This window comes from Bos indicus, chromosome 18, assembly GCF_029378745.1.
Source record: "Bos indicus isolate NIAB-ARS_2022 breed Sahiwal x Tharparkar chromosome 18, NIAB-ARS_B.indTharparkar_mat_pri_1.0, whole genome shotgun sequence".
Lineage (NCBI taxonomy): Eukaryota > Metazoa > Chordata > Mammalia > Artiodactyla > Bovidae > Bos > Bos indicus.
In genome coordinates this window covers 46286825-46313878 of record NC_091777.1, presented here as the reverse complement: position 1 = coordinate 46313878, position 27054 = coordinate 46286825, and the positions used below count along the sequence as shown (strand labels likewise).

General features: G+C 51.6%; 1 protein-coding gene across 1 annotated transcript; it reads right to left on the bottom strand.

The window, feature by feature from the left end:
• Positions 1 to 5884: 5884 nt before the first annotated feature.
• On the bottom strand, positions 5885 to 25875 carry HPN (hepsin). The gene is made up of 13 exons (XM_019979117.2): positions 25715 to 25875; positions 25081 to 25150; positions 18503 to 18604; positions 18373 to 18414; positions 12269 to 12398; positions 12078 to 12200; positions 11896 to 11936; positions 11351 to 11516; positions 11059 to 11249; positions 7103 to 7198; positions 6765 to 6907; positions 6418 to 6582; positions 5885 to 6221 (listed from the first exon to the last, which is right to left on the bottom strand). The coding sequence occupies exons 2-13, from the start codon at positions 25094 to 25096 to the stop codon at positions 6183 to 6185; spliced, it is 1254 nt and encodes a 417-aa protein (XP_019834676.1). The 5' UTR covers positions 25097 to 25150; positions 25715 to 25875; the 3' UTR covers positions 5885 to 6182.
• Positions 25876 to 27054: the final 1179 nt, after the last annotated feature.

Here is a 27054-nt window from a genome sequence, read left to right as displayed (position 1 = left end):
GGAGGCCTGTCCCCTCAGACATCCCACCAGGGTGGGGCCATGTCCCTTCAGACATCCTCCCAGGGTGGGGCCATGTCCCGTCAGATACCCCCCTGGGGGGGTTATGTCCCCTCAGACACCAACTAGAGTGGGGCCATGTCCCTTCAGATACCCCCTGGGGCGATTGAGTCCCCTCAGACACCCCCCAGGGTGGGGCCATGTCCCTTCAGACATCCCCCCAGGGTGGGGCCATGTCCCCTCAGATACCCCCCTGGGGGGATTATGTCCCCTCAGATACCAACTAGAGTGGGGCCATGTCCCCTCAGGTACCCCCGGGGGGATTATGTCCCCTCAGACACCCACCAGGGTGGGGCCCTGTCCCCTCAGACACCCACTAGGGTGGGGCCATGTCCCTTCAGACGTCCCCCCCAGGTGGGGCCATGTCCCCTCAGATACCCTCTGGGGCGATTATGTCCCCTAAGACAACCCCCAGGGTGGGGCAATGTCCCTTCAGACATCCTCCCAGGGTGGGGCCATGTCCCCTCAGATCCCTAGGCCCCTCTCTGCCTGCCCCCCAGTCCTGTTCCCTGACCAAGTTGGGGAGCATGTCTAGCTTTACCTCCTCACTCCTTGCTCCAGGTCACTTGGTTCTGCAGGACTGAGGGAAAAGGAGAAGGTGTCAGCTAAGGGCTGGGGTGCCCGCATCACATCTGACCCTTTTCCAGAGTCTTCTATCGCACTCATCCACCAGCAATGGCCAGAGAAGCCCCCAAAGTAGCCCCATGGGCTGGGTGGTCACTCTGGCTTGTACCTGGAGGAGAAGGGACTGGATTGCCAGGGAAGTCCCATAATAGGTTTGATTTATATTGAAATAAAAGTATGCCACTGCCATATGAAGCCCATGGTTTCAAAAATATTACTATTAATGTCAAGGTTAAGTTGAAAAAGGGGGAAAGACAAAAAGAAAGATAATTATTATATTTTATTTTATTAAATAATTATATTTTATTTTATTAAATAATTATATTTTATTTTATTAAATAATTATATTTTATTTTATTAAATAAAATAAAAATAAAAATGGTACCAGAGTATTTGTTCCTGGTCTGTCTTTCTTCAAGGCAGCTCCATAGGGCAAGGAATTTTGTCTGTTTATTTTTTTGTCTCCATTTCTAAGCCCCTGGTGCTTAGAACGGTGCTTGACACATAATAGCTGCTCAATAAATATTAGTTGAATGAATAAATAGTAAAAGTTAAGAAAATCACACTCAGACATCTGAATTTGGGAAAATGATTAATTAACATACATAAAACTCTCAGCAGTGCCCAACACATAGGAAGTGCTCAAAAAATCTTCATGAATATTCTTATTATTATAAAAATGATTATTATTTAAAGATGCAACACATAGGCATTCTGGCCAAATGCTTATGTGCTCAAAGCTGAATATCATTATCTTAGAATGAACTTCTGAGATATAAAAAAAAACCTGAAAATGTATTTAAAATGTATTACTGTTATAATTTTATTATCCACAAAGGTCAAGGGCAACTCTTCTGAGTTGACACTTCAGATAATTTCTCCACTTTGTCAGCAGCCAGTGTTCAATTGCAGTCAATAAATGTCTATGGCAGTTCTAAAACATAGCCCTAAATTTTCTGACTAGCCTACCATCATGAGGTGGGGATCTGTCTCTGTCTCCCCTCCTTGAATCTGAGCAAGTTTGTGATTACTTCAACCAACAGAGTAGAAAAATAGTGAGGCTGAGCTATGAAAGGCAGCATTTGCTAGCATGTTTGCTATGGAGCCCTGAGCTACATGAGCAGTCCACATGTCCTGAGGCAGCCATGCTGGGAGGAAGCCCAAGCCGCTTGGACAGACCAATGCATTGATGGTTCCAGCTGAGCCCTGCCGCTGAGCCGTTCCAGCCCAGGCACCAGACTTGTGAGTAAAGCAGCCCCTTTTCACCAAGTCAGTCCACCCTTTAGGACAGTGGTCCCCAAACTTTTTGGCCCAGGGACTAGGGTCAGAGGGAAGGAGTTTGGGGATAATTCAAGCTCATTATACTTATTGTGCACTTTATTTCTATTATTACTACATTGTGATATTTAATGAAATAATTACACAGCTTACCATAACATAGAATCAGTGGGAGCCCTGAGCTTGTTTTCCTGAAATTAGATGGTCCCATCTGAGGGCGATGGGAGACAGTGACACCCAAAGTATGTTGCTTATGTCCAGTCTACTACTCTGTGATCTTGTTTGGTTGCTGTCACTGCAGAAAACCCTGCTTCACAAATATAGGATGTTGAAACAGAAGCAGGCTTTTCAGTGTTTGGTGGCAATCCTGAGATACTCTGCTTTGACTTTAATCCAGACTGTATGGAGATTTGAAGTCTTCAGCATACTTTTAAGGCCACTGTCATTTGCCATCTCAAGTGGTAATGCAAGCTATAGGGAGCTGTTGTAAACACAGATGACGCTTCACTCTCTTACCCACTGCTCACCTCCTGCTGTGCAGCCCAGTTCCTAACAGGCCATGCACTGGTACGGGCACATGGCTGAGGGGTTGGGGACCCCTGCTTTAGGATTTCTAGCTGAAGACCTGGACATCATGAAGTAGAGTTGTCCCTGCTGTTACCCCTCTGACTTTCTGAACCACAGAATCTGCATAATAAAATGGTTGCTATTTTATACCACAAAGTTTGGGATGGTTTGTTATGCAGCCTAGAACTGGGACAGCTGCTCACTAAGTAACTGTAGGATTTAAATAGTATTACTTTTTCTGCAGAAACTAAAATCCATTCTCTCCTTACAGCCCTATTTGAACATTCAACAATAATTATTTCTGAATACAGAATTCATGGCCATCATAATCATTGTTAATTATGGTGCCAATTTACTTGCAGAAAAACCATGGTAGAAAAAAAAATAACTGTATACTTCCCCTTCGATTTGACTGGGAGAATGCCAACTTATAAACCACATATGGAGCTTTCCATTCCAAGTTACATCCAGAAGGCTTTCTATATTTGAAAGTGAATACTCAGATATAAACACTCACCATGAGTGCAAAGCCTTGCATGTATCCCTGAGGTGGTTACATAAATTGGGCCAAAGATAAGATGGGCCAAATATTTCTGGCTCGGAGATACACAGCAAAGACGTGGAAGAAAGAGTTTTGATATTTGATCTTTCTGAAGACCAAGATCCTGGCAGAGCTTCAAAGCAACCCTGTGCTTGTTATTAATATTTTTCTAATATCTGCATGACTCCTTGAGTGGGTGGCAAGGTTTAGTGAGAGCGGAAGGAGAAACTGAGGCTTACCTACCGCTGGCCAACATAGGAGACTGCTGATTGGCTGTTGAGTAAATCAATCTCCCCAACCTCTTCTCCCCTCCAAGAGCAATGATGCAGGCAAAACCCAGAATGACCTCCTGGTTAACAACTTCCCAGAGGAGATCTATAGGTTTTTAATGTCCAGACTTCCAACCAGACCCCCTAGAATCAGATTGCATCCCCTCAAGCTTCCCAGGGTGGGAGTCCTACCCTGGGACTTCAGTCCCACCCAGAACAAGATTGTGTCTTCTCAGACTGGCCCCCTCCCAGCCAGAGTGAGCTGTGTCCCCTTGAACCCTCCAGGACACCGCCATATCTGCTCAGAATCCCCAAGGTAGACCATGTTCTCTCAGAGCTCCCAAACTTAACAAAACACATGTACAGTACATTTTTCAACTGACAATGATAAAGGAAAATTTATAGTCCCATTCCTGCAGTTCAAAACATTTTTAACAAGCAATGTGTGAGTCAAGTCTTGAATTATATCTCCAATATGGTGGGTAGAACAGCGAGTGCAGCCGCACACAGATGTTTGGAAAACTGTGTGGAGATGTGGAGTCAGGGCATTCCTGATGGACAAAGCCATGGTGAGGATCACCAGATCCTAAGGGTCTGATCCAGGGAGAAATGCTCGGGGCATTTTCCAAGTAAATAGTCTGTACTCATTGGAAAAGACCCTGATGCTGGGAAAGATTGAGGGCAGAAGGAGAAGGGGGTGACATGATGAGATGGTTGGGCAGCATCACTGACTCAACGGACAGGAGTTTGAGCAAATTCTGGGAGATGGTAAAGAACAGTCCCTGGGGTCGCAGAGTCGGATATGACCGAGCGACTGAACAACGATGTTATTTGCAGGGACTTTTCGTGTCTATTTGTGTTTTAGGAAATTGCCTGGGGATTTGTAGTTGATGGGCAACACATTGAATTTTTATCATGGGAAATAGGCATCTGGTGGGTGTTTTCCTGCAGAGCATCTGGTGTCCAGCAGCACCTGGTCAAGCCTAACCAGGAAGCCCCATAGTTTAGGAGCAGTGGTGCCCCCTGGTGACCATCTGGGTTCCCCCCGCCCAAGATCTGCCAATACTTATGTGCTGCTGCTGCTGCTGCTAAGTCACTTCAGTCGTGTCCAACTCTGTGCAATACCCAATCTTTCTGGCACCAGAGACCGGTTTTGTGGAAAATAATTTTTTCACACCCGGGATGGGGAAGCTGGTTTCAGGATAATTTCAGCGCATTGTGTACTTTAAGGAAATGGTGGGCTTCCCTAGTGGCTCAGACGGTAAAGCATCTGCCTGCAGTGCGGGAGACCCGGGTTCGATCCCTGGGTTGGGAAGATCCCCTGGAGAAGGAAATGGCAACCCACTCCAGTACTCTTGCCTGGAAAATTCCGTGGACTGAGGAGCCTGGTAGGCTACAGTCCATGGGGTCACAAAGAGTTGGACACGACTGAGCAACTTCGTTTCACTTTAAGGAAATGGCAACCCACTCCAGTACTCTTGCTTGGAAAATCCCATGGACAGAGGAGCCTGGTAGGCTACAGTCCACAGGGTCGCAAAGAATCGGACACAACTGAGCGACTTCACTTCACTTATTACTATTATTACTACATTGTGATATAATCATAATGCAGAATCAGTGGGAGCCCAGGGCTTGTTTTTCTGAACTCAGGCGGTGATGCAAGCAATGGGGAGCAGCTGTAAACACAGATGAAGCTTCACCCCGCCCAATGTCCACCTCCTGCTACAAGGCCTGGTTCCTAACAGGCCACAGACTGGTAATGGTCTGTGGCCTGGGGTGTTGGGACCCCTGCTCTAGGGAGCAAAGTGGGTCCCAGGGGAAGCTGAAACCACCCTCCAGCCCAGATGAAGAGATGAGGGGGATGTCTCAGGCTGTGCTCACCGGGCCTGGCACACCTGCCTTCTGTCCACAGGGTCCAGCTTCCTGTGGAGATCCACAGTAGATGTCTTTTTTTTTCTCACTGGGTATCTACAACCATTTTTTTTTTTAAACAGCACCTCATTCTCCTCTGGAGAAGCCCTCATTCTCAGGTCATGTAGTTCTTGAGGGTCAAACCTCCTCCCCACCCCATGCACAGGTGCACAGTGATCTGATTAGGGATGAGCATATGGCCCAAATCTGTCCAGGGAGAGCCAGGCCTGGGGCTTCTTTGCTACAGCTGATGGGAAAGAAGCATTCTTTCTCTACTGAGGCTGCTAAGTGGTCCACAGCATATAAGCTTAGAGTTTCTGTGGGTTGGGGGGGAACATTTCTATCTCTAGTTGTAGAAGAGACTGCTTGAAAATGAAGCTGACACAGAGAAAAGCAGATGTGAGAGAGGAAGTAAGGCACAGTCCTGAAAAATGTTTGAGCAGCTGGATCGAGAAGAGAAGCCAGAGGCTCCAGTGCATTTTCAGTTAAGTGAACCAATTAAGATCTTTTCTGTTAAGCCAGTGGGAACTGGAGGATTATGCTCCCTGCCTTGATCTATGCCAGGCCCTAATCGCTCTCTTCGATGTGCCCAAAATGTCCTCATTTGCTGCTTACAGCTGCAAACTCAGAGACCACATTAATCAAAACCATCTTTATTATTTAAAGAGCATCCTGTCTTCAGGAGCACAAGATGGGGGGGGGGGATCCCAGATGGCAGAACAATATTTACATGGGGGGCAGGAGGGTGGTCCCAGGGCTGAGTGGGCCCGCCACTGTGGAGGACCTTGGAGGGAAGAGTATCCTTGGACCTGTGGGCTGGGCCCAAGAAGAAAAATGTTCCATCCCTGGCCCAGGGTGAACCCCATCACGTGGGGCTGGGGCCCCTTAGATCAGCTCGGGCCCTGGAGGCGTGCACAGCGAGGAGAAGCCACAGGTCAAAGCTGGGTTACCATGCCGCTGGCTTCGGAGTGAGTCTGGGGAAAGACAACTAGGGGCTCCCCCCAACGTCCCACAAGTGCCCACCCCTCCCCAGGAGCCCCGTGAAAGCCATCTGTTCCCTAGGGTGACCGCTTCTAAGCCCTATAGGTTTCCAGAAAACCCTGCCTCCCTTTCCCGCTCAGAGTCCCAAACCCTCCCGCCCTCTGGCTCCCATCTGGGCTCAAATTTCACCTTTATGGCCTGGAAGATCCACTCCCGGAAGTCACTGACTTTGGTGTAGACGCCTGGCTTCTGGGCCAGGGCACAGCCGGTGCCCCAGCTCACAATGCCACACAGCCGCCAACGTGGCGTCCGAGAGATGCTATCCTCACACACGAAGGGGCCACCACTGTCGCCCTGGTTGGGGATGGAAGGCCTGGCTGGAGGCTGAGACGGCTGGCCGGGAGGCCCTCCTCGGAGGGCCAGGGGCTGTGGTCATAGAACCCTCTGGCCCTGAGATAGGGAGCCCAATCGCCCAAGGCCCTATGTCTCCATCCCTGGGGAGGCCAGGGCCCCGGCTGCCCCTCAGCATCCCTCACCTGGCAGGCATCAATGCCACCCTCAGGGTAGCCAGCACAGAACATCTTGGGCTTGATCTGGTTCCCGTAGAAGTCGGGGCCGTTGCAGACATCATTGCTGATTATGGGGACTCGGGCCTCCTGGAGCACCCCAGCCTGTTGGCCTGGGGGTGTGTGGGCAAGGCTGGCCGAAGCTGGGAAGCATGCACACCCCCTCCCCTCCCCTCCCAGTGCCCACCTGGGCTGCTCAGTGTCCCTACACCCCCGGGTCCAAGAGGCACTGGCGTAGCCCAATTGCCCTTCCCCAGCCCAGCTCAGAGTCTCCCTAAGGCAGCTTCCCAGCAGAGGACAAGACTCACCGTAGTACTGCGTGTTGCCCCAGCCAGTCACCGTGCAGATCTTGCCATCCACCAGGGCCTGCCCGGCAGCCGGGAGACACACGGGCTGGATGTACTCTGTGCAAGAGACCACACCGGTCTGGGCCCCTGCCAGCCTGCTCCACCCAGGACAAACCTCGCTCCAGCTGCCCCGGCCCACCTTTCCCTCTGTTCTTTCACAAACACCACAACAGAAGTTGCCTCCTATAAACAAGGTCCCACTGCATAGTGCTGGGAACCATATTCAATACCCTGTGATGAAACATAATAGACAAGAATATGAAAAAGATGTGTGTGTGTGTGACTCAGTCACTTTACTGTATAGAGGAAATTAACACAGCATTGTAAATCACTACACTTCAACACAGGGCTTCCCCAGTGGCTCAGCGGTAAAGAATCCACCTGTAATGCAGGAGACATGGGTTTGATCCCTAAGTTGGGGAGAGTCCCTGGAGGAGGGCATGGCAACCCATTCCAGTATTCTTGTCTGGCAAACCCCATGGACAGAGGAGCCTGGCAGCTACAGTCCATGGGGTTGCAAAGAGCTGAACACGACTGAAGTGACTTAGCATAGCATAGCATCCTTCAATACATTTTTAAAAATAAAGGAAGCTGACTTCTATTGAGAACTCACTATGTACTTGCATCTTTCTGGGTGAATTCCCTTAATATCCCATCAGCTCAGAGAGGTAGGGGCTATTATTACCCCCACTTAAAGAGGGGGAAATAAAACCATGTCACTTGTCCAAAGCCTTAGATTGAGTCAATGACAGAGCCCAAATTTGAACCCAGGTTGGCCCAATTTCTAAGCCTGTGTTCTTAACCATGGCCCATGTGGCTGCCCCCTACCTAGAGAGTGACTTTGAGAAATTTTAATTTATTTTTTCAATTTTTTGGCCACCGTGGCATGTGGGATCTTAGTTCCCAGAATAGATCGAATCTGTGTCCCCCCGCATTGAAAGTGCCTCCCATTTAGCTACTGGATCACCAGGGAAGTCCCTTCTGTAAGAAATTTTACAAAGCACTCTCTTGAGATATTGGACTTCCACCTGTCAAAAAATCATCATCATAAACACACCAGTCTATCCTGTCCACAGTAAGAATGGCATCCCTGAGACACGACATCCTTGTGCAGTGTACAACCCATGCAAGTGGTCCTGGCAGCCCTGCTAGCAAGCCTTGCTGGTGACTTCACCTGCCTGAGCTCAGAGCTCTCAGGTGCAAAATGGAAAGAATAATCATTTCCCCCCCAGAGGTGTATCGTGAGAAATTGGTGAAGTGTTAAATAGCATGCCTGGCTAACAGGAAATGCTCATGTAACTAGGAATAGTAATAAACAACAACAGCAATGATTATTAGTATTAACTGAATGCAGGCATTGCTCTAAGCTCTTTGACTCAGATTAACCCTTTTCAGCATTTCAATAACCTTCAGGAGTCATTTAACAGATGAGGGAAACAGGTTTGGAGAGGTGAAGCTACATACCCAAGACCACAGAGCTGCTGAGTATCTGACCCCAAAGCCCATACCACTCCTCTCAGCCCCATTTCCAAATACAGGCCACTCACACGTATTGTTCCCTTAAATGGAGAACTAGTATCATGGACCATTCAAAAGAAAATAACCATTAAAAATAAGAATAAGGCAGACTTCCCTGGTGACCAGTGGCTAAGACTCTGAGCTCCCAGCACAGGGGACCCAGGGTTCAATCCCTGGTCAAGGAACTAGATCTCACAAGCTGCAACCAAAGATTCCCCATGCCACCACTAAGACCCAGTGCAGCCAAATAAATAAACAATTTTTTTAAATTATAAAAAACAAAGACAATAATGACTTTCCTGGCAGCTCAGCCAGGGGCTTATAGGCACAGATTCCAGAGCCATGCAACTTGGGCTCAAATCGTTGCCATTTTCCAGTTGTGAGAATGTGGGGTATTATGCATCTTCTCTATGTCGGGAATTTTCCTCTTGTAAAAAAAAAACAACAACACAGGATCATAAGAGAACCCACCTTCCCCAGGCTGCTGTGACAATGAAATGAGTGCGTGCTTGGGACAAGCTGAGGCCTGTGGCTGCCCACAGGAGGAACTCGCAAGTGTTGGAGTTCATCCTATCATCACTATTATCGTATTCTTTCATTACTATTTTTTAAGATGTTTTAAAATCTTATTTATCTATTTAAGGCTGTGCTGAGTCTTTGTTGCTGTGAGGGCTTCTCACTATTTGTGCGAACTGTAGTGGGGCTACTCTGGTTCTGGTGCACGGGCTTCTCATTGCAGTGACTTCTCTCGTTGTGGAACAGAGGCCTACAGCGATCAGGCTTCAGGAGTTGTGGTACCTGGGCTTAGTTGCTCTGAATCAGGGACTGAACCTATGTCTCCTTCATTGGCAGGCAGATTTTTAACCAACGAACCACCAGGGAAGCCCAAGATTTTTTAATTTTTTAAATATGGACCATTTTTAAACTCTTTATTGAATTTGCTACAAAATTGCTTCTGTTTTATGTTTGGGTGTATTTTGGCAGAGAGAGCATGTGGGTCTTAGGTCCCAACCAGGGATCAAACCCACACCCGCTGCATTGGAAGGTACAGTTCTAACCACTGGACTGCCAGGGAAGGCCCTTTTTATCATTATTATTATCATCATCATACTGATGCCTGCTGAAGGCTCATCATCATTGCTATGATAACTTCCTTATCATTGACATTATTATTATTACTATTACTACCACTTGGTGGCCTTCTGATAGCTGAAGCCCAATGCTGCTGCTGCTGCTAAGTCGCATCAGTCGTATCCGACTCTGTGGGACCCCATAGACGGCAGCCCACCAAGCTCCCCCGTCCCTGGGATTCTCCAGGCAAGAACACTAGAGTGGGTTGCCATTTCCTTCTCCAATGCATGGAAGTGAAAAGTGAAAGTGAAGTTTCTCAGTCGTGTCCAACTCTTCGCAACCCCATGGACTGCAGCCTACCAGGCTCCTCCATCCATGGGATTTTCCAGGCAAGAGTACTGGAGGCTGAAGCCCACAGCCTGCTCTTAATTCAAAAGGCATGTGTAGATGAGGTATGAAAGACACACTGACACCCAGGTAAGTCTTTCTCATTGACAGCAAGGAAATGCTCTGGAGAACTACAAAGGGAATAAATAACTCCTGACTTTCTGACTCATTCATACACTTATTTTTCTTTCATTTCTTTCTTTTATTTTGGTAATAGCTTTTTTGGAGATATAATTCCTGTACCACACAATTCACCCACTTAAAGTAAACAAGTCAAAGGGTTTTAGACAGGTTTTAGATTCAGGGACTAGCCTGCCTGGCAGTAGGAAGGTACCACCACCACCAAGATCGATTTCAGAACATTTTCATCACTGCCTTTACCTCTGACCTCCCAACGTTTCTGTGCCACCCCCATGCCTGGGGAACCACGAATGTACTTTCTATCTCTGCAGGTTTACCTGTTCTGGACATTTCATGGAAATGGAATCATATAGAATGTGGCTGTTTGGGTCTAACTTCTTTCTGAGCACAATGCTGTCCAGGGTCATCCACTGTGTACCATGGATCACTTCATTCCTTTCTAACCTAATATGATTCCATTGTATGGATCTAGCATGCTTTTTGTTTATCTACATGTCAGATGGTAGACATCTGGTGGTTTCCATCTTTTGGCTACTGTAAATAATGCTGCTATGAACACCCACGCACTAGTTTTTGTAGAGCTATGTATCTTCTTTTCTTTTGGGTACATACCTAGGAGTGGAATTTTGGGGCCAAATGGTAATACTCACACACGGTTTTCTAAAGTGGCTGCACTAATTGCCCCTACCTAATGAATGCACAATGAGTGCCCCTGGAGATCATTTCTCTCATCACCATGAATTCTGCCCCAGCCCCTCCTCTGCCCTCCTGGCCCCTGGAGTCCCCAGGCCCAGACGTACCTGTGAGGGGCAGGGTGCCGGAGAGGTGGACCAGGGCGATGTCATTGCTATTCTCCTCGCTGTTGGGGTCTCGAAAGGGGAGATAGCCCCCATGGTAGATGACAGCCTGCACCCCCAGTTGCACGCCATGGGGTGAAGTCTGGGCCACAGCACCAGCAAACACTCGCCATCGTGATAGGACCCGGTTCCGCCTACCGGGGAAAGGAGGGGAGGGTGGCCACCTGTCTGGGCACAGCCTCCCCCAGCTCACCACTCCCCAGCCTCTCCCCTCAGTGCCCTGGGGGACACTCACTCAGGGAAGCAGTGGGCGGCTGTCAGCACCCAGTCCCTAGAGAGCACGGACCCCCCACAGAGATGTGCTCCATCATAGCGAAGACTGACTTGCCACGGCCACCTGCCCAGGCTGGTGTCCTGGCCGCCCACAATGCGATCGACCGGCAGTTTTCGGTGGCCACAGTCTGTGGGGAGAGGGGCAGTCAGGGCAGCGGGAGGCCTGGACTCCCTGCCCTGGGGGTCTGAGAGGTCATGCCCCACTCTGGGGAGAATGAGTGATCACGATCTTAACTGAGGGGTCTGAGGAATATCGCTCTGATGGAGGGGGAAGGGGTCTGTCTGAGGAGACACAGCCCCATCTGTGGGGATCTAGGGGGACATGGCCCTATTTTTGGGGTCTGAGGGGACGTGGAACCCCCACCCTGAGGGAGTCTGAGAGAACACAGCTCCATCTTTGGAGGATCTAAGAGGATAAGGCCTATCTGGGGGTATCTGATGGGCCATGGCCCTACCACGGTAGGGGCAGGGAGTCTCAGAAGAGGGCTCTGAGTTTTGGGGTCTCACCTTGGCAGCTGGTAGCCAGGAAACGGCCTCTGGGACAGTCGCTGTGGGAGGGACAAGGATGAAGACACAGAGACAAAAAAAAGAGGCCAATTAAGACAGAGGAAAGGCACCCAGGGGATAGTGGGTACTCAGGGGTGGTGGGGCCCGCGGCGTGCGCCCCACCTGCCCGCCGCCCTCCTCACCACACGGAGAGGACCTCGAGCAACCTCCGGGCATGCGGCAGCCTCCCCTCGTCCACGCAGAAGAAGCCCGACGTGCCATTGGCGCCCGCCGTCCGCACGTCCAGCTCCGAGAAGTCCAACGCCCTGGGCAGGGCAGCGGTCAGACCTGTCCCCCCGCCCTCCCAGCCCCCCACCAGGGGCACCCTGGGTACCTGAGGAAGCCCATCTCCTCGCAGCTGAGCCCCGCCACCCTGGCATTGGAGCGCGAGGAGCAAAGCAGGCGCCACGTGCCCTCTGTCTGGTCGAACACCGTGAGCCGAGCATCCGCCGGGCCGACCTGCACTGCAGGGCAACAAGAGGAGCGCCTGGGTCGCCTTCCCGCCCGAGCCCTCCCGGCCGCTTCTCTGCTCGTGCCAGTCTAGTCCTGAGTCCTGGCAGGCCCGATCGGAGCACCCCGGGCTCCGCACATTTGTGACTGCCTCTGGAAGGGCTCAGGACTCAAGCTGGACCAAAGATTGGGGATCCTAAGACTCTGGCTGCATCGCCATGGGGAAACTGGGCAAGGTGGGGGAGGGGCGTTCCTTTTGCCACCGGGATTCCTAAACTGGTTGCCCAAGAGCTGGAAGCTAGATTTGTCAAGGTCCATCTTTGCCTGCAGGAGGGGGAATGGGGGGCAGCAGTGATAAACCAATGTAAAGGAAAGCCAGGAGATTCTGATAACATTTTTATAGCTCCTTAATGGTTGGAGAAGGAAATGGCAACCCACTCCAGTATTCTTGCCTGGAGAATCTCAGGAACCGGGGAGCCTGTTGGGCTGTCATCTATGGGGTCGCACAGAGTCGGACACGACTGAAGCGAAAGAACCTCCAGAATCGTTACTTAAATGAGTTAATAATTTCCCTTTTTATTTAGCCAGTTTCTTGGTTTTTCCTTTTCTCTTTTACAGCCTGAAGATCATTGACCAACACATCACATTGCCAAAATATCTAAATAGATTTCCTATAATCTTAAAAAAGAAGAGTTATCTTTTTTCTGCAGGACTCGCCAGAGCCTTGAATACGTACTAAGTTGCAGGATAATTATTCAAGCAGAGGATGCAGTATTCATTCATTCATTCAGCAAGTGTTAACTAGACACATACTCCATGCCCGTTCCTATGTGGGGTGATGCTGGGGGACATAAAAATGACCAAGACATCTCTGGGCTGTACCCTCACCAAGCACAAAGTCCATCCATAGGGGAGACAGACAACAATAAAAAAAAAAAATGACCCAATCAAACACAGCTTCACTGCAGAGTGCTTATGGGGGATTCTTCCTGCCTGCTTAATGCACTGAAAAGTGATGCTCCCCTCAGCCCCTTCCAGCCTGCTCCTCACACATGGCTAGAGGACCCTTGCCACACCTAAGCCAGGTCACAGCCCTTAGGTGTGCTTTAGCAAACACTCAGTCTGTGCCAAGCTCTATTTTGAATGATGAACAAATCAGACAAAACCCCCAGCCATTGGGAGCTCAAAGGCCAATGGGTGAGATGGATAACAAACAGGAGAGAGAAGTAAAATAGATGCTGTGTCACAAAAGAAGGGGCCTGGGAGACAAGTCGAGCTTGACAGAGAGGCAGGAGAGTGCTGACATGGGGAGAGACAGGAGGTTGTCCTTTCCTATAGGTGGGCAGGGAAGGCTGCACTGAGAAGGTGGTATGCAAGCAGAGATCTGAAGGAGGTGAGAAGACAGGTGAGGGAACAGAGAACTAGGCCAAGAGAATTGCAAATGCAAAGATCCCAAGGTGGGGGCGGGGTTGTTGTAGGAACAACAGGGGGTCTGGGCAGAGTGAGCGAGGGGAGAGGGAGCCGGAGACAAGACTAGACTGACTTTGACTTTTACCAGGAGTGAGGGCTGAGCCAGGAGGGCCTTGATCTGACTCAGGGGTTCACAGGCACCCTCTGGCTGTGTATAGGGAGCAGACTGTAGGGGGCAGGATGGGACCAGGGAGACCAAGGAGGAGGCTGCGTGATGGTCCAGGGGGAGAGAATGGAGGCGGGGCCAGGGTGGGGGCAGTGGAGGATTCTGCATAGAATTTGTGGGTGGAGCCCACAGGGTCGGCTACGATTGGATGCGGGTGGAAGGAAGAGGGGCCAAGGGCAATTCCAAGGTGTTAAGCTGAGCCACTAGAAGGATGAGCTGCCATTGACTGAGATGAGCAAGGTGGCAAGGAGTAGGTTTGGGGAAAGATCAGCTGTGAACCCCTTTTCTCTGGAGCCTCCTGAATGGCTCCTGTTCTGAGAGCACATTCTGGGACAGTGAATCTGGTCCAAACTCAACTTTGCATCCTTGGAGGAAGAACTTGATGAGGCCACACCCAAGCTGAGCAGTCTTCCCACAGCCCCACAGATCTGGACAAGGGGAGGCAGAACTTCCGGGGAGAGCCCTGTCCTGCTGAGGACAGAGAAAGGCAAAGAGAAGATTTGCATTCAGGCCTGAGTGACTCCAAACCCCAAGCTTTTAATGTTGCCTGTGACTGCAGTCATGAAACTAAAATACACTTGCTCCTTGGAAGAAAAGCTATAACAAACCTAGACAGCATATTAAAAAGCAGAGACATCGCTTTGCCGACAAAGGTCCGTATAGTCAAAGCTATGGTTTTTCCAGTAGTCATGTATGGATGTGAGAGTTGGACCATAAAGAAGGCCGAGTACCAAAGAACTGATGCTTTCAAACTGTGGGGCTGGAGAAGACTCTTGAGTGTCCCTTGAATGTTAAGGAGATCAAACCAATCAATCCTAAAGGAAATCAACCCTGAAAAATCAACCCTGAATATTCATTGGAAGGACTGATGCTAAAGCTCCAATACTTTGGCTGCCTGATGCGAAGAGCTGACTCATTGGAAAAGACCCTGATGCTAGGAAAGATTGAGGGCCAGAGGAGAAGGAGACAACAGAGGATGAGTTGGTTGGATGGCATCACTGACTCAATGGACATGAGTTTGAGCAAACTTCAGGAGTTGGTGAAGGACAGGGAAGCCTGGTGTGCTGCAGTCCACAGGATCACAAAGAGTCAGACACGACTGAGCAACTGAACAGCCAGTCAAGCAACTTTCCTCCTAAGGGTTAAACAAAAAAGGCACAGTAATAGCACTGGTGAAGGAGTGGGTGGGACAAACTGAGAGAGTAGCACTGAAACATATACATTACTATATATAAAATCAATAGCTAGTGGGAAGTGACTGTGTAACAAGGAGCTCAACCTGGTGCTCTGTGATGACCTAGAGGTGTGGGATGGGGTAGGGAGTGGGAGAGAGGTTCAAGAGGGAGGGGATATATAGCTGATTCATGTTCTTATACAGCAGAAACCAATATAACATTGTAAAGAAATTATCTTCCAATTAAAAAATGAATTTTAAAAATAGTAACACTGACTACATTTCCTGGGGATGGGCTGACCCCCATGTGTCACATGCTATGTGTCATATCTGGGGGGTTCTATCCCACAATCATCCTGGGAGGGAGATACCATCTCTATGCCCATCTTACAGACGAGAAAACTGAGCCTTAGAGAGGACATACTTGCCCCTGAGAATATAGCTAAGAACTGGCAAAGTCAGGATTTGAATCCAGACCTGCCTACCTGCATACTCCCTGCTCCTTCTGTGGCTGTCATACGGACCCTTATCAGCCCCTTTTCCCCAAATATACTCATGTAGGCCTGTACTAGGAGCTTCCTGGTTAACTGGCCTTAATCATGGCTTCCTGTTCTGGGATGGGGCCTGGAATATCTGGTACCTCCACTGGGTACCACCCCTTGAGTTTCCAGACCAAGACTTGGGGTTCTAAACACCAGCTGGGGATGGGAGTGAATTCTTATTTTTAAATGACTTCTCAGTGCTCCAGAGATTGTGATTTCCAGAAAGTGTGAGGTTTTAGGAAAAAAATTATCATTTTATGGATGTATTTGGAGGGAGGAGCGGAAGGAGGAGAAGGGAGGGAGGAAGGAATATCAAATGCCCCCTCCAAGTATTTTTAAAGCTATATTCTGTGCCACTGTTTCTCACTTTTAAACTCTTTATTCTTGTTTGTGTTATTTTAAGCCATGCAGAAAGTACGTTCTGGGTCACCTGGTTTGCTTACCAAATTGTCTGATATATTTAGAGGTGTGAAAAATCCCAGAAAAGTGAGGTGGGGATATCATTTCTGGGTTGTTTCTGTTTGTTCATTTTGTAATTTCCCAACGTTTTTGAAAAACCCAAGTGTAATGGGAGGGCACAGTGCTGGCGATGGCCAGAGTCAGGTCTGAATTGTGGCCTTATTACTTTCCAGCTGAAGCTCAGGACAAGTTAGTTCACCTCTGAGATTTGTCCTCATGCTTATTCATTAAACAAAGGTTTCCTAAGCACCTTCTATGCACCAGACACTGTCTAGGGCGGTAAACAAAATGCCCCTGCCCTTCTGAAATTCACCAGGAGTAAATCATGAGCCATGTGGGGAGGGTCATAGAGGGGGTAGTGGTGGTATGCAGAGTGGTTGTGGGGGGCGGAGGGTATGGAGCCTGGGAACAGAAAGGTCCAGCTCGGGAAAGTTAAAGCCTAAAGGCTGAGACACAGAAGTCCATGTTAACCAAGTTGGCTGAAAGTCAAGCATTGCACGGATCATCACCTCCGCTAATTCTCACCAATTACCAGATAAGGATGCTGAGAATCAGAGAGGGCAGGCCAGGTGGGAGCCTCAGCTCAGCCATGATGGTACAGGACCCAGAAACCTGCCTCTGGGTGTGAGCATAAAGAGGAGGTGAGCAAAGACTGTGGTGCTAGGAGAGTCCTCTGAGAGTGAGAGCAGCCTGTGGGCTGGGGCCTGAAGAGTGCTGGGAGCAAGCATGAAGTGAGGGTGGAGAGGGGCGGCACCCGAGGAGCCTTGGAGTCCGCCAAGTGTTGGGATTTTAGCCCAGCAGCAGTAGCGAGTCATAGAGGCCCATCTGGTAGGTGCATGACCCCTCTGCCCTGCCATTTATTCAATGTGCAAGTTAGTACAAGTCACTGGGCCTCAGTTTCACCCATGTGCAAAATGGGAGTGATGATAAACGGCCCCAACTCACAGGGGTCTTGTGCAAAGGCTGCAGCCAGGGCCTGGCATACATTAGCCATCGACATGGCAACTCACTGGGCTGTTTCTTGAGAAACAATAGAGTGTAGTAGTTCTACACAAGCTCTGGATCCAGGCTATCTGAGGTCCGATCCCTGTGGCCTGGGGCAAGTCACTTGGTCTCTCCACACCTCATTTCCCCATATTAAAATGGCTGTGGGAAGGATTTAATGAACTAATACTTGCAAAGCCCTGAGGCCTGTGCCTGGCACAGGTAAATGCTCTGCAAGTGTCAACTGTGGTGGTTGACCTTGATGGCCTTCCTGCCTAGATGTTCATTTCTGCTCTTAATGTGAGCTGAGTCCTTTATGGAACTAGATGGGCCTCGTGGGAAAATGAAAAATGTGGGACACGTGAAAGATGTGTCCCATCATCCAACTTCCCCTTTCTTCCTGCTGCCCTGGGCCACTGAATGGCAGCCTGGGGTTGGCATTCAGAAAGATCCATTCATTCATTCCACAATTAGTTTCTATATCTATTCGTTTTTCCACCTATGGAAAAACTCAAAGGAACTTTTTGGCCACCCTGGTATTTATTCGCGTGACCATTCCTGCCTCCACATCTCTTCCAGTCAAGCCTAAGTGCTATTCCTGGAGCGATCACATGCCCACGGTGTGTCCTCTCCAGTCCTCACTTTCTACGTCTGTAAAATGGGAATAACAACAGTAGGTACCACCAAGAAGCGACAGAAAAAGGTTGGCTGAATTCATACAGCACCTCTACCTCTCAAACATGTATTGACCATGTTTCACAGTAAGAAACTCATGTTTACATTATGATGTAGCCCCGAACTTCCGTTTCCTGGGGTGAACTATGGCATTGCTCCAAGCCTCAGTTTTCCCATCTGTAAAATGGAGGGAATAACAGTCCCACCTTCATAAAACCCAAAGGAAAGATTAACAGAACTTTTTCTTATGGAAAGAGATGCATTCTGATTTTTTTAATCAAATCTGTTTCATACTTTTTTAAATGTGGTTTTCAACTCACTGATTTCATGATGCACTTAATGGATAACATGTTTAGAGTCTGAAGAACACTGGATTAGACCAGCCACACGTGTACATAAGCACCACCAGTATTCCTGCAGGCATTCGGGCATTCATTTAAAAAATCCTTTCACTGAGTTCCCCCCAGGTGCGAGTTTCCTCCAGGGCTCCCCAGAGGGTCTCAGCCCGCTCTACTCACCTGGATACAGTGGCTCCTGATCACTCCTGAGTAGAACAGTCACTGCAGAGAAGGCAGAAGTGAGGGCAGGCAGGCTGGGGGCTGCCAGGGGCAGGGGAGGGTAGAGGTGCAGGGGTCTGTCCACTCTCACCAATGGCCCAGGACGCTGCCCCGATGCCTGTCAGGAGCAGGACGGTCCCCACAGTGAGAGCGGCCACCTTGGGTCCGGAGCAGCATGGCACAGTCCGGCCACCTGCAATAGACACCATGCTGGGGCCACTGCCAGGTCTGTCCTCACTGTGGCAAGGGGCCAGCTCTGCCCTGCACCCCAGGGTTAACTTAGCACGCCCGAGCCTGCCCTGCCCTGGGTCCAGTTTCTTGGGACGAGCAGTTGGCAGGCCTGTCCCTCCCCTGCGGGAAGGGTGCCCAGCCCCCCAGGGCTTCCAGCTGGGAAGGGGTGTGGCTGGGACAATTGCCACCCTCCCTGCCCACACTCCTGGCACTGAAGGGACTTCTCCTTCCCAATGACGCTGCGCTCTGTATCTCCTTCTTGGACCTCTCACTTCTGCTAACTTTCCCAGAGGTTCTTGGAGCCTCTTGGGGGCTGTGACCCCTGACCTTTGCCCTCTTGGCAGCTCTCTTCCCTGCTGTTTGTCATTTCCTCACTGCCTCATTTCTCTCTGCTGTTCCAGATCCTCTGTCCCTGGGAACCCCCCAAAACCAGACCTCTCCCCAAGGACCCAGCTCCAACGTCAAATTGACCCCAGAGGTTGAGAACCTACATTTGGAATTTTGTCAGCCTCACTTAAAAATATTGGCCTTGGGAATTCCCTGGTGGTCCTGTGGTTAGGACTCCATGCTTTCACCGCTGAGGGCTCAGGGTTGATCCTTGGTTGGGGAACTAAGATCCCGCAAACTGCGTGGCCCAGCCAAATTAAAAAATACATACATTGGCCTTACCCACTGCTATATATGGGACCTTGGGCAGGTACTATCACCTTTTGAAGCCTCAACTTCCTCATCTATTTAATGGGCATCCACCTAGCACTCACCTCTAAAAATAATACTTGAAGTTTCTTTCAAATAATTAAGAGCTGTACTCTTATCATAGCCTTATGTGCCAAGCACTGCTCTGACTGTATTAAATTATTCAGTCCTTGTCTCAGTTATGATTCCTATTTTTCAGACAGGGGAAACGGAGGCTCACAGAAGTGGAGCCACCTGCCCAAGGTGACTCAGCCAGGAAGAGGTGGTACTGATTTGGCACTGGGATCCAGGCGTATAACCACTAAGCCTTGCCACCCTCTCTGTGCTATAGTGGCTGGCGCAGAGCAGGTTCTCAATAAATGCTTTTTTTTTTTCATTTTTATTGGTCAATAAATGTTTTTAAATCATTATAGCTGTGTGGACTTGGACAACTCCCTTCACCTCTCTGGGCCTCAGTTTTCTTATCAGTAAAACGGGGGTTTATTCACTTGTGGTCCTATGGAGCATCCACTGTGTACCTGGCACCATTCTAGGCTCTGGGGACACATCCCTGAACAAGACAGCAGAAATGCTCTCACAGAGCTCACATTCTCATGTGTGGAAAGTGAGGGGGAAACCAAAACAAGCAAACAAGTAAATGAACTCGATCATGTTCAGAACATGGCCAAGTCTATAAAGAAAATGATAGCAGAGGAGGCAGCAGGTTCTTCTGTGGGGTATTCAAGAAGGGCCTCCCCAAGAAGGAGCTTTTGAGCTGAGACCTGAGGGCTGAGGCCAGCCAAGCAAAGAGCTCTCATGGAAGAGCACAGTGGGCAGAGAAGAACACAGGCCAGGGCCTTGAGGCCAGAACAAGCATGGTGGGTAAGAGGGCAAGAGAGGCCACTGATGTGGCCAGAATGGCATGAGCTTGGGGAAGGCATTGGGGCCAAGGCTGGGGCCAGCTGGAGAGACCTGGCAGCCTGAGGAGAAGAGGAATTTTATTCCCAGTGCAACAGGGACCCTGGGGCTGAAAAGCCAATCCTTTGGCTAGGGATGGGGGGAACCAAAGAGAAAAGGCAGCTGAAAGCCTTCGCTGGGCCTGGCGTGCACCCGACTGCCCCTGGCATCTGCAGGACCTTCCAGTTCTGCCATCTGGGTTACGGCAGTATGGCTGATGGGCACAGGGCCAGACCAGCACCCAGAAAGGAGCGGGGAGTGGTCCAGGACCTTCCTGTAATGGCTATTGTCTGAGTGTCTTAAGAATTTGAGAACCCAGCCATTCTTGTCCAGGTGTGCCTCCCTCCAAAGAGGCCCCGGCGGACCAGCTCAGCCCTGCTCCGGCTGGCTGACCCCTCCATGTCTCCCTGAGGGGGCCTCTCAGGCCCCGTCCCAACCTTGCTGCTGCCGTTGCTTTGTCACTGCAGTTGTGTCCGACTCTGTGCGACCCTGTGAACTGTAGCCCTCCAGGCTCTGCTGTCCATGGGATTCTCCAGGCAAGAATACTGGAGTGGGTTGTCATTCCTTTCTACAGGGGATCTTTCCAACCCAGGGATTGAACCCAGGTCTCCTGCACTGCAGGCGGATTCTTAACCACTAAGCCACCAGGGAGGACCCCGTCCCCACCTTGGTCTCCAACCATATTCCTGGTTTCATTGGGAGGTCTTGGCTCCTGAAGCCATTAGGCTGGTCCAGGGTCCTTTGTTTTCAGACATGCCTGCGGAGCTTTGGGCCACCCAGAGCCCAGCTAGAGGACCTGGCATGACAGCTGGGGCAGGAAGCATGGCCACCTTGTGTCACTTAAGGTGAGAGGAGAAACTTGCTCCATGCCCTGTGATTCAGGAGACTTCAGACAACCCCCAAACAGTGCCTCTGGTGGGACAGGAAGCGTCCTCACCCAGGTTCTTCAGAGAGGCATCCTGACTGCATATCTTTGCCAAGGCAGGAAGTGTCCTCACTGCATGATAGGCAGCATCCTGGTGTGATTCCTCGGAGAAATAGAGCCTGATAAGCTGGGACCTCTGAGCATCCTCCTGAGGCTCCGCTCCCTGTTCCTTCACGGGCACTAGGCTGTCCTTGTCTCCTCACAAGGCAGTTCCTTTGCCTCCACCATTTGGCTGCAAAACCCTCCCAAGTGATGTCCTTGGTTCCTTATCTCTGAAACTCCACTCAAACAGCTCCGTGTCTGTCCTCGTGTACCCAACTCCAACTTCCTGAACAAAATTCTCTCCCCATCTGATTTCGGGGACACCACCCTTGTCCGATTTGCTTACTACTTCTCAATCTCCTGACCCTCCACATGCTCTCTGAAATCTGGGGTTCACAGGGTGGCCCTGGCCTCCTTCCCCTCATGCCTCCCCGCTCCACCCCCACAGACTGTGTTGCTCTTCTGTCCCCAGCTCTGGACTCTGCTTAGTCCTAGGCTGGGGGTCCTGCAGCCTCTTAGATGCCTCCCCCCGGAATCACCACACTCCGTCACATCTCCCAGGTTCCATATTGGCCTCCACGTCTCCCTAAGTCCCCAGGTCCCATCTCAGAGGTCCTCACCCGCAGGTCTGTCCCTGTGTGCAGAACACCTCCCTCTCCCCATGGCTCAGGCCTCCTGAGGGTCTCCTGCCCACTCTCTCCTTCCCTGCCCCAACCCCCTCCAACCTCTGGGCTCAGTCTCTCCTTCTGGTCCAGCCTCCACATGGAAACCTGGGGGGTCTTCCCAAACAGCAAATCCAACCTGTCCCTAGAATCCTCCATGGCTCCCCAGTGCCTCTCAGGACAGTCTAAGGCCCTCAGCCCAAGGTGCCAGGCCCTCTAGGATGTAAGCACAGCTATCAGAGATTTGGAGGTTGCACATGTTTTCCTCAATCCCCAGACAGCCATAAGGGTCCTTACCAGACAATTGATAGAGCTTCCAAAAAGCAACCAAAATGACAGGACTTATACAAGGCAAAAAAAAAAAAAAAAAAAAGAAACGAAGAATAACCACCAGCTCCATCTTGTGGAGAGAGCCGGCCTTGCCCGGGCATGGGTCGGCTTCTTACTGGAGTCCTAACAAAACTTGGTCCAGCCTGCGTGTCTCATCACCCGCCCAGCTCCATTTCCAACTTCACCTCCAGAAATCCCGAATTAGCTACATGCCACCATACACCTGGCAGACTGTCACCCCCAGCTGTTAGCCTTGCTCGTCTCTCTGCCTGGCACACCTACTTACTCCTGCCTCATTCTGAGCATCAACTCAGATATCACCGCCTCTGATTTGGAGTCCCCAGGTAGCACCAAGAACCTCACCTTGGGCGCACTTCACCAGCAGAATGGTAACACAAATGTTAGCATAACTGCAGCTCTCAGAAGACACACCAACCCTAGGCCTGTCCTAACCCCATCCTGCGAGGATGTGTGTCAGTGACAAGTTGCTTCAGTTGTGGCCAACTCTCTCTGACCCTATGGACTTCAGTCTGCCAGGCTCCTCTGCGTACGGGATTCTCCAGGCAAGAATACTGGAGAGGGTTGCCATACCCTCCTCCAGGGGATCTTTCCCACCCAGGGATCAAATCCGCGTCTCCATGTCTCCTGCATTGGCAGGCGTTACCACTAGCGCCACCTAGGGAGCCCAACCCCATCTTGCAGTTTCCTGAAATCCTTGCAAACTATCAATGAGGAATGTATCATTATCACCACCCCCGATGTACAGATGAGGAAAGGAAGCCCAGAGCGGTTCAGCCACCCACACCAGGCAACCCAGCAAGTAAGCCCAGGTTTGCCATGACGGTAGGACTCCCCTCCCAAGACTAGGACTGAGCTGCCTGGAGATGTACTGAAGCTCACTGTGCCTTGGCTGTCTGTCCTCAGACCAGTCCCTGGCCGTCCTTCTGGACACACTCCACTGTGCTTCTCTGGTTCATTCCCCCATAGGCCCCAGGCCTGGTGAGTCCCTTCAGTGGGCTCCAGGAAGGAAGGTTTCCAAAGGTGCAAGGCTCTGCCACCCCCCTCCTCAACAAGGGTGCAGTGCTGTCTCCCAGGCCACTGGGAGCCTAGTGGCTCAGATGGTAAAGAATACCTGCAATGCGGGAAACCCAGGTTCAGTCCCTGCATTGGGAAGATCCTCTGAAGAAGGGAATGGCTATCCACTCTAGTATTCTTTCCTGGAAAATTCCATGGACAGAGGAGCCTGGTGGGCTACAGTCCCTGGGATCGCAAAGAGTCGGACACAACTAGCACTTCACAGCTGGATGGTTTGGGCTCTGATTTTCTAGCTGTGCTGAGATGCAAGGAGGCCAGCGATCCATACCCATCATTTCAGCCAACACACTTAGTGCTCCCTGCCTATCCCTGCATTTAAATCCTCACACCATCCTATAGGGTGGACATTAGTACTGCTTTTTTTTTTTTTTTTTTTACAGAGGAAGAAATGAGGCCCAGAGAGGGTGAGCCACTTGTCCAGAGCCTCACAGCTAGAGTGATACTGCCTGGGACCGAGACCAACTAGCCTGGTTCCAGGAAGAAGAGAGAGAGTCAGCCCCAGCTGGGGAGGGCAGGAAGAAAGAGCCACCCCAAACTGGTCTCCTCCAGCTGGCTCTCAAGTGTGGAGGAGGTTAAGAGGGAGTCAGGGTGTCTGGAGCCCCTGCCAGGGGCTTCCATAAACCCTTGAGTGTCTGTCAAATTGGAGGTGTGGTTTCTCCCCACCATCCCTAGGGTGGTTTCTCTGTTGTTTCTCCTCTCTTCATCCATTCAGACCGGGTCCAAAGTCCTCCCTCTGCTCTGCCCACAGAGTGAGGAGGTGGGAGGAACGTCTGGGATCGGTGGAGGTCTTGGGCCCCAGGTCTCCAAGTCTGCTGACCTCTGCCATGACAGCTCTGGGGCACCCCGCATCTGGGACACCCCGTGTGTTTTATGCATGAAGCCCCAAGCTGGTGCCTTGTGCGTGTTCTATGCTCCCAACAACCTCATGTAGGTAGGGAGGTGGCATTAGAACCCACGCTTGACCCAGGGGGAAATGAAGCCCAGAGGAATGACGACACTTCTCCAGATCGCACAGTAATAATCAGTGGCAGAGGAAGGTTTGAAGGCAGCCTGGTGGGGCTTCCCTGTTGGCTCAGTGGTTAAGAGTCTGCCTGTCAACTCAGGAGACTTGGGTTCCATGTGAGGATCCCACATACCGTAGAGCAACCAAGCCCGTGTACTAGAACTATGGAGTCTATACCCTAGAGCCCGGGAAGCGCAACTAATGAGCCCATGTGTCCCAACTACTGAAGCCTGAGCGCCCTAGAGCCCGTGCTCTGCAACGAGAGAAGCCACCGCAACGAGAAGCCCTCTCACCGCAACTAGAGAAAAGCCTGCATGCAGCAACGAAGACCCAGCACAGTCAAAAATGAATAAATGAATAAATAAAATTATATATATATTTTAAAGGCAGGCCTGTGCATTCCATTCCAGAGTCTATGTCCTGAACGGTGATAGCTAGTTTCCCCGCCTTGACCCCAAGTAAAGGACAGGTCCAGACATAGCTGAGAAATCACTGGGGGGTGAGGGGAAACTGAGGCAGGGAGCCAGGAGGGTCATACGGGGTGGCCGGGAGGCAGGTGGTGTTCCAGCCCCACAGAGAATTTGGTTAATAGTTAATTAGGTGGAGGAGGCTTCGGAAGGGGGTGGGGGTGGGCCCATGAGGGGTGCCAGAGAGAGGGGGCTCCAAGGGAGTGGAGGGTTGGGAAGACAGCACAGAGGGAGGGGAGGGGCACCAGGCAGAGCTCAGGTCTCCGGGACAGGGGGACTCACCCTCCTTCTCCGCCATGTCACAGCCTCTAGTTAATGATTCCCCGGCTGACCTCCGGGGCCGGGGCGGGACCTGTGGGGAGATGAACAAGGGGGAGGCAGGGCCTGGGGGAGCCCAGCCCGGCCCCTGTGCCCCCAGTCCCAGGCGCCCATCCAGGGAGGCTGAGGGACTGGGTCCCGGCCAGAGCACGCCGTGATCACGGACACAGACTGGGCTGGGTTCAAGGATGGGGTCAGTGTGTGACCAGCAGCTAGGGGATGATGGGATTTATAGCGCCGGGGGACCCTGGGCCTGGGCCGGGGTGGAGAGGGGACTGGGGGTCTGAATTCCTGGGTCTGAGGAAGGCGAGCTGGAGGCCTCAACTCCTGGATCCTGGGGAAAGAGAGGTTTGGGGACCAGGACTGCTTCTTATGAGGGAGGGGCAGCACAGGGGCTGGACTCCTGGGTTGGAGGGAGGAGGAGACTGGGACCCGATCTTGGGAGTCTGAAGAAGTGGGGGCTAGAACTCTGAGGTCCTTGGAGAGAAGTCCGACTGGCCCCTCTCGGAGCACCTCTAATGGGAAGTGGGCATTAGGGTGGGTAGGGGTGAGGGGACCCATGTCCTGGGGACGGGAACCTGAGGACCCTGGTCCTTACCCTGGGGTCCGGCAGGTGGGGGCGGAGCTGAGAGATGGTGCGGGTTTAGGGTCAGTCTCCAGGCCTGGGCAGGAGCATGGTGGCCCCGCAGCGGCAGGCGGGCCGGAGGCAGAGGCAGCGGCAGCGCGAGGGGCCTGCTAGGCCTGGCTGCCTCACCTGAGGAGGAGGGGGCGGGGGAAGGGGCGGGGAGGGGCCGGGCCAAGGGATTGGCAGAGCTGGAGGCCACCTGGCTGGATGGACAGGGTTTGCAAGGGGCTGGACCGGGGCGCCCAGCAACCTGCCTCCAGCCTGGACGGGCCCCAGGTGTGCCGGTATGAGGGTATGTGGAGTTGGGACAGATCTGGCCTGAGGGCCCGGAGTCTGGGGAGACAGGCCAGGCTGGGGAGTGCTGACAGGGCCCCCAAGAAGGAGGTGTAAAGTGGAGAGGCACAGATGGAGGGTTGCCCCAGCTGTCCCAAGGCCGCCCTGCCCCTGCATCTCCTCTGCCCCCTGCCCAGCCCCCTGCCTACCGCTGCCCCTGCCATTTCCTGCACCCGTTGTCCATCTCCTGAACAAGGCATTCCCAGCTCCAGACTGGGCCTCAGCCCAGCCCTGGCCCCAGACCCCTCCTGCACCCCAACTCCTGCCCCAGCCTCTGCCCCTTCCAGTGTCCCTGGTCCTGACTCCAGCCCCCACCTTTATTCACCCTCCCCCCAGCCCCCTCCCCCCAGCCACTTTTCTACAAGTCACGGGGGCTGGTTTGCTTTGGCAGCCTCTCTGCCGCCTGCAGCAATGACCTCTGGAGCTGGGAAGTCCTAGACAAGGGGGATGGGGACTTGGCCCGGAAAAGGCAGCACGGAGTGCTGAGGCCCAGGCCAAGTGGCCGGAAGTGTCCACAGGCAAATACGCACTGTCCCGCCAGCAGCCCAGGAGTCATCGACGTCAGACCCCAGGGCCGGATAAACACCCAGACACATAGGGTCACTACTGTGGACAGCCGCCATCCAGACTTAGTCAGGCCACAGCTGCTCACCCCAGACAGGCCGCCCCTATTCCATCAGACCCAGCCCCTGGCTCGACGCACCCCTGCACTCAGAGCCACGGCTCACCTGGGGGACAGGCCGGTGCAGGGTTCCCAGTCCCTTCTCCTCCCCCTCCATTCATTGCCCTCTTTCTCCTTCCCTAATCACCTCCCACCCCCACTACCAGTCTGCTTCCTCCGCTCCAGTCTGGCTCCCTTGAAACTCCAGGTCCCCGCTGAGCTAATGACTCCCTGAACCCCAACACTAATCAAGTATCAAGTAGCTGCACCCGCTGAGACTTCAGGCAGGTGTCGAGCCTGAGATGCAGCTCTCGTCTGT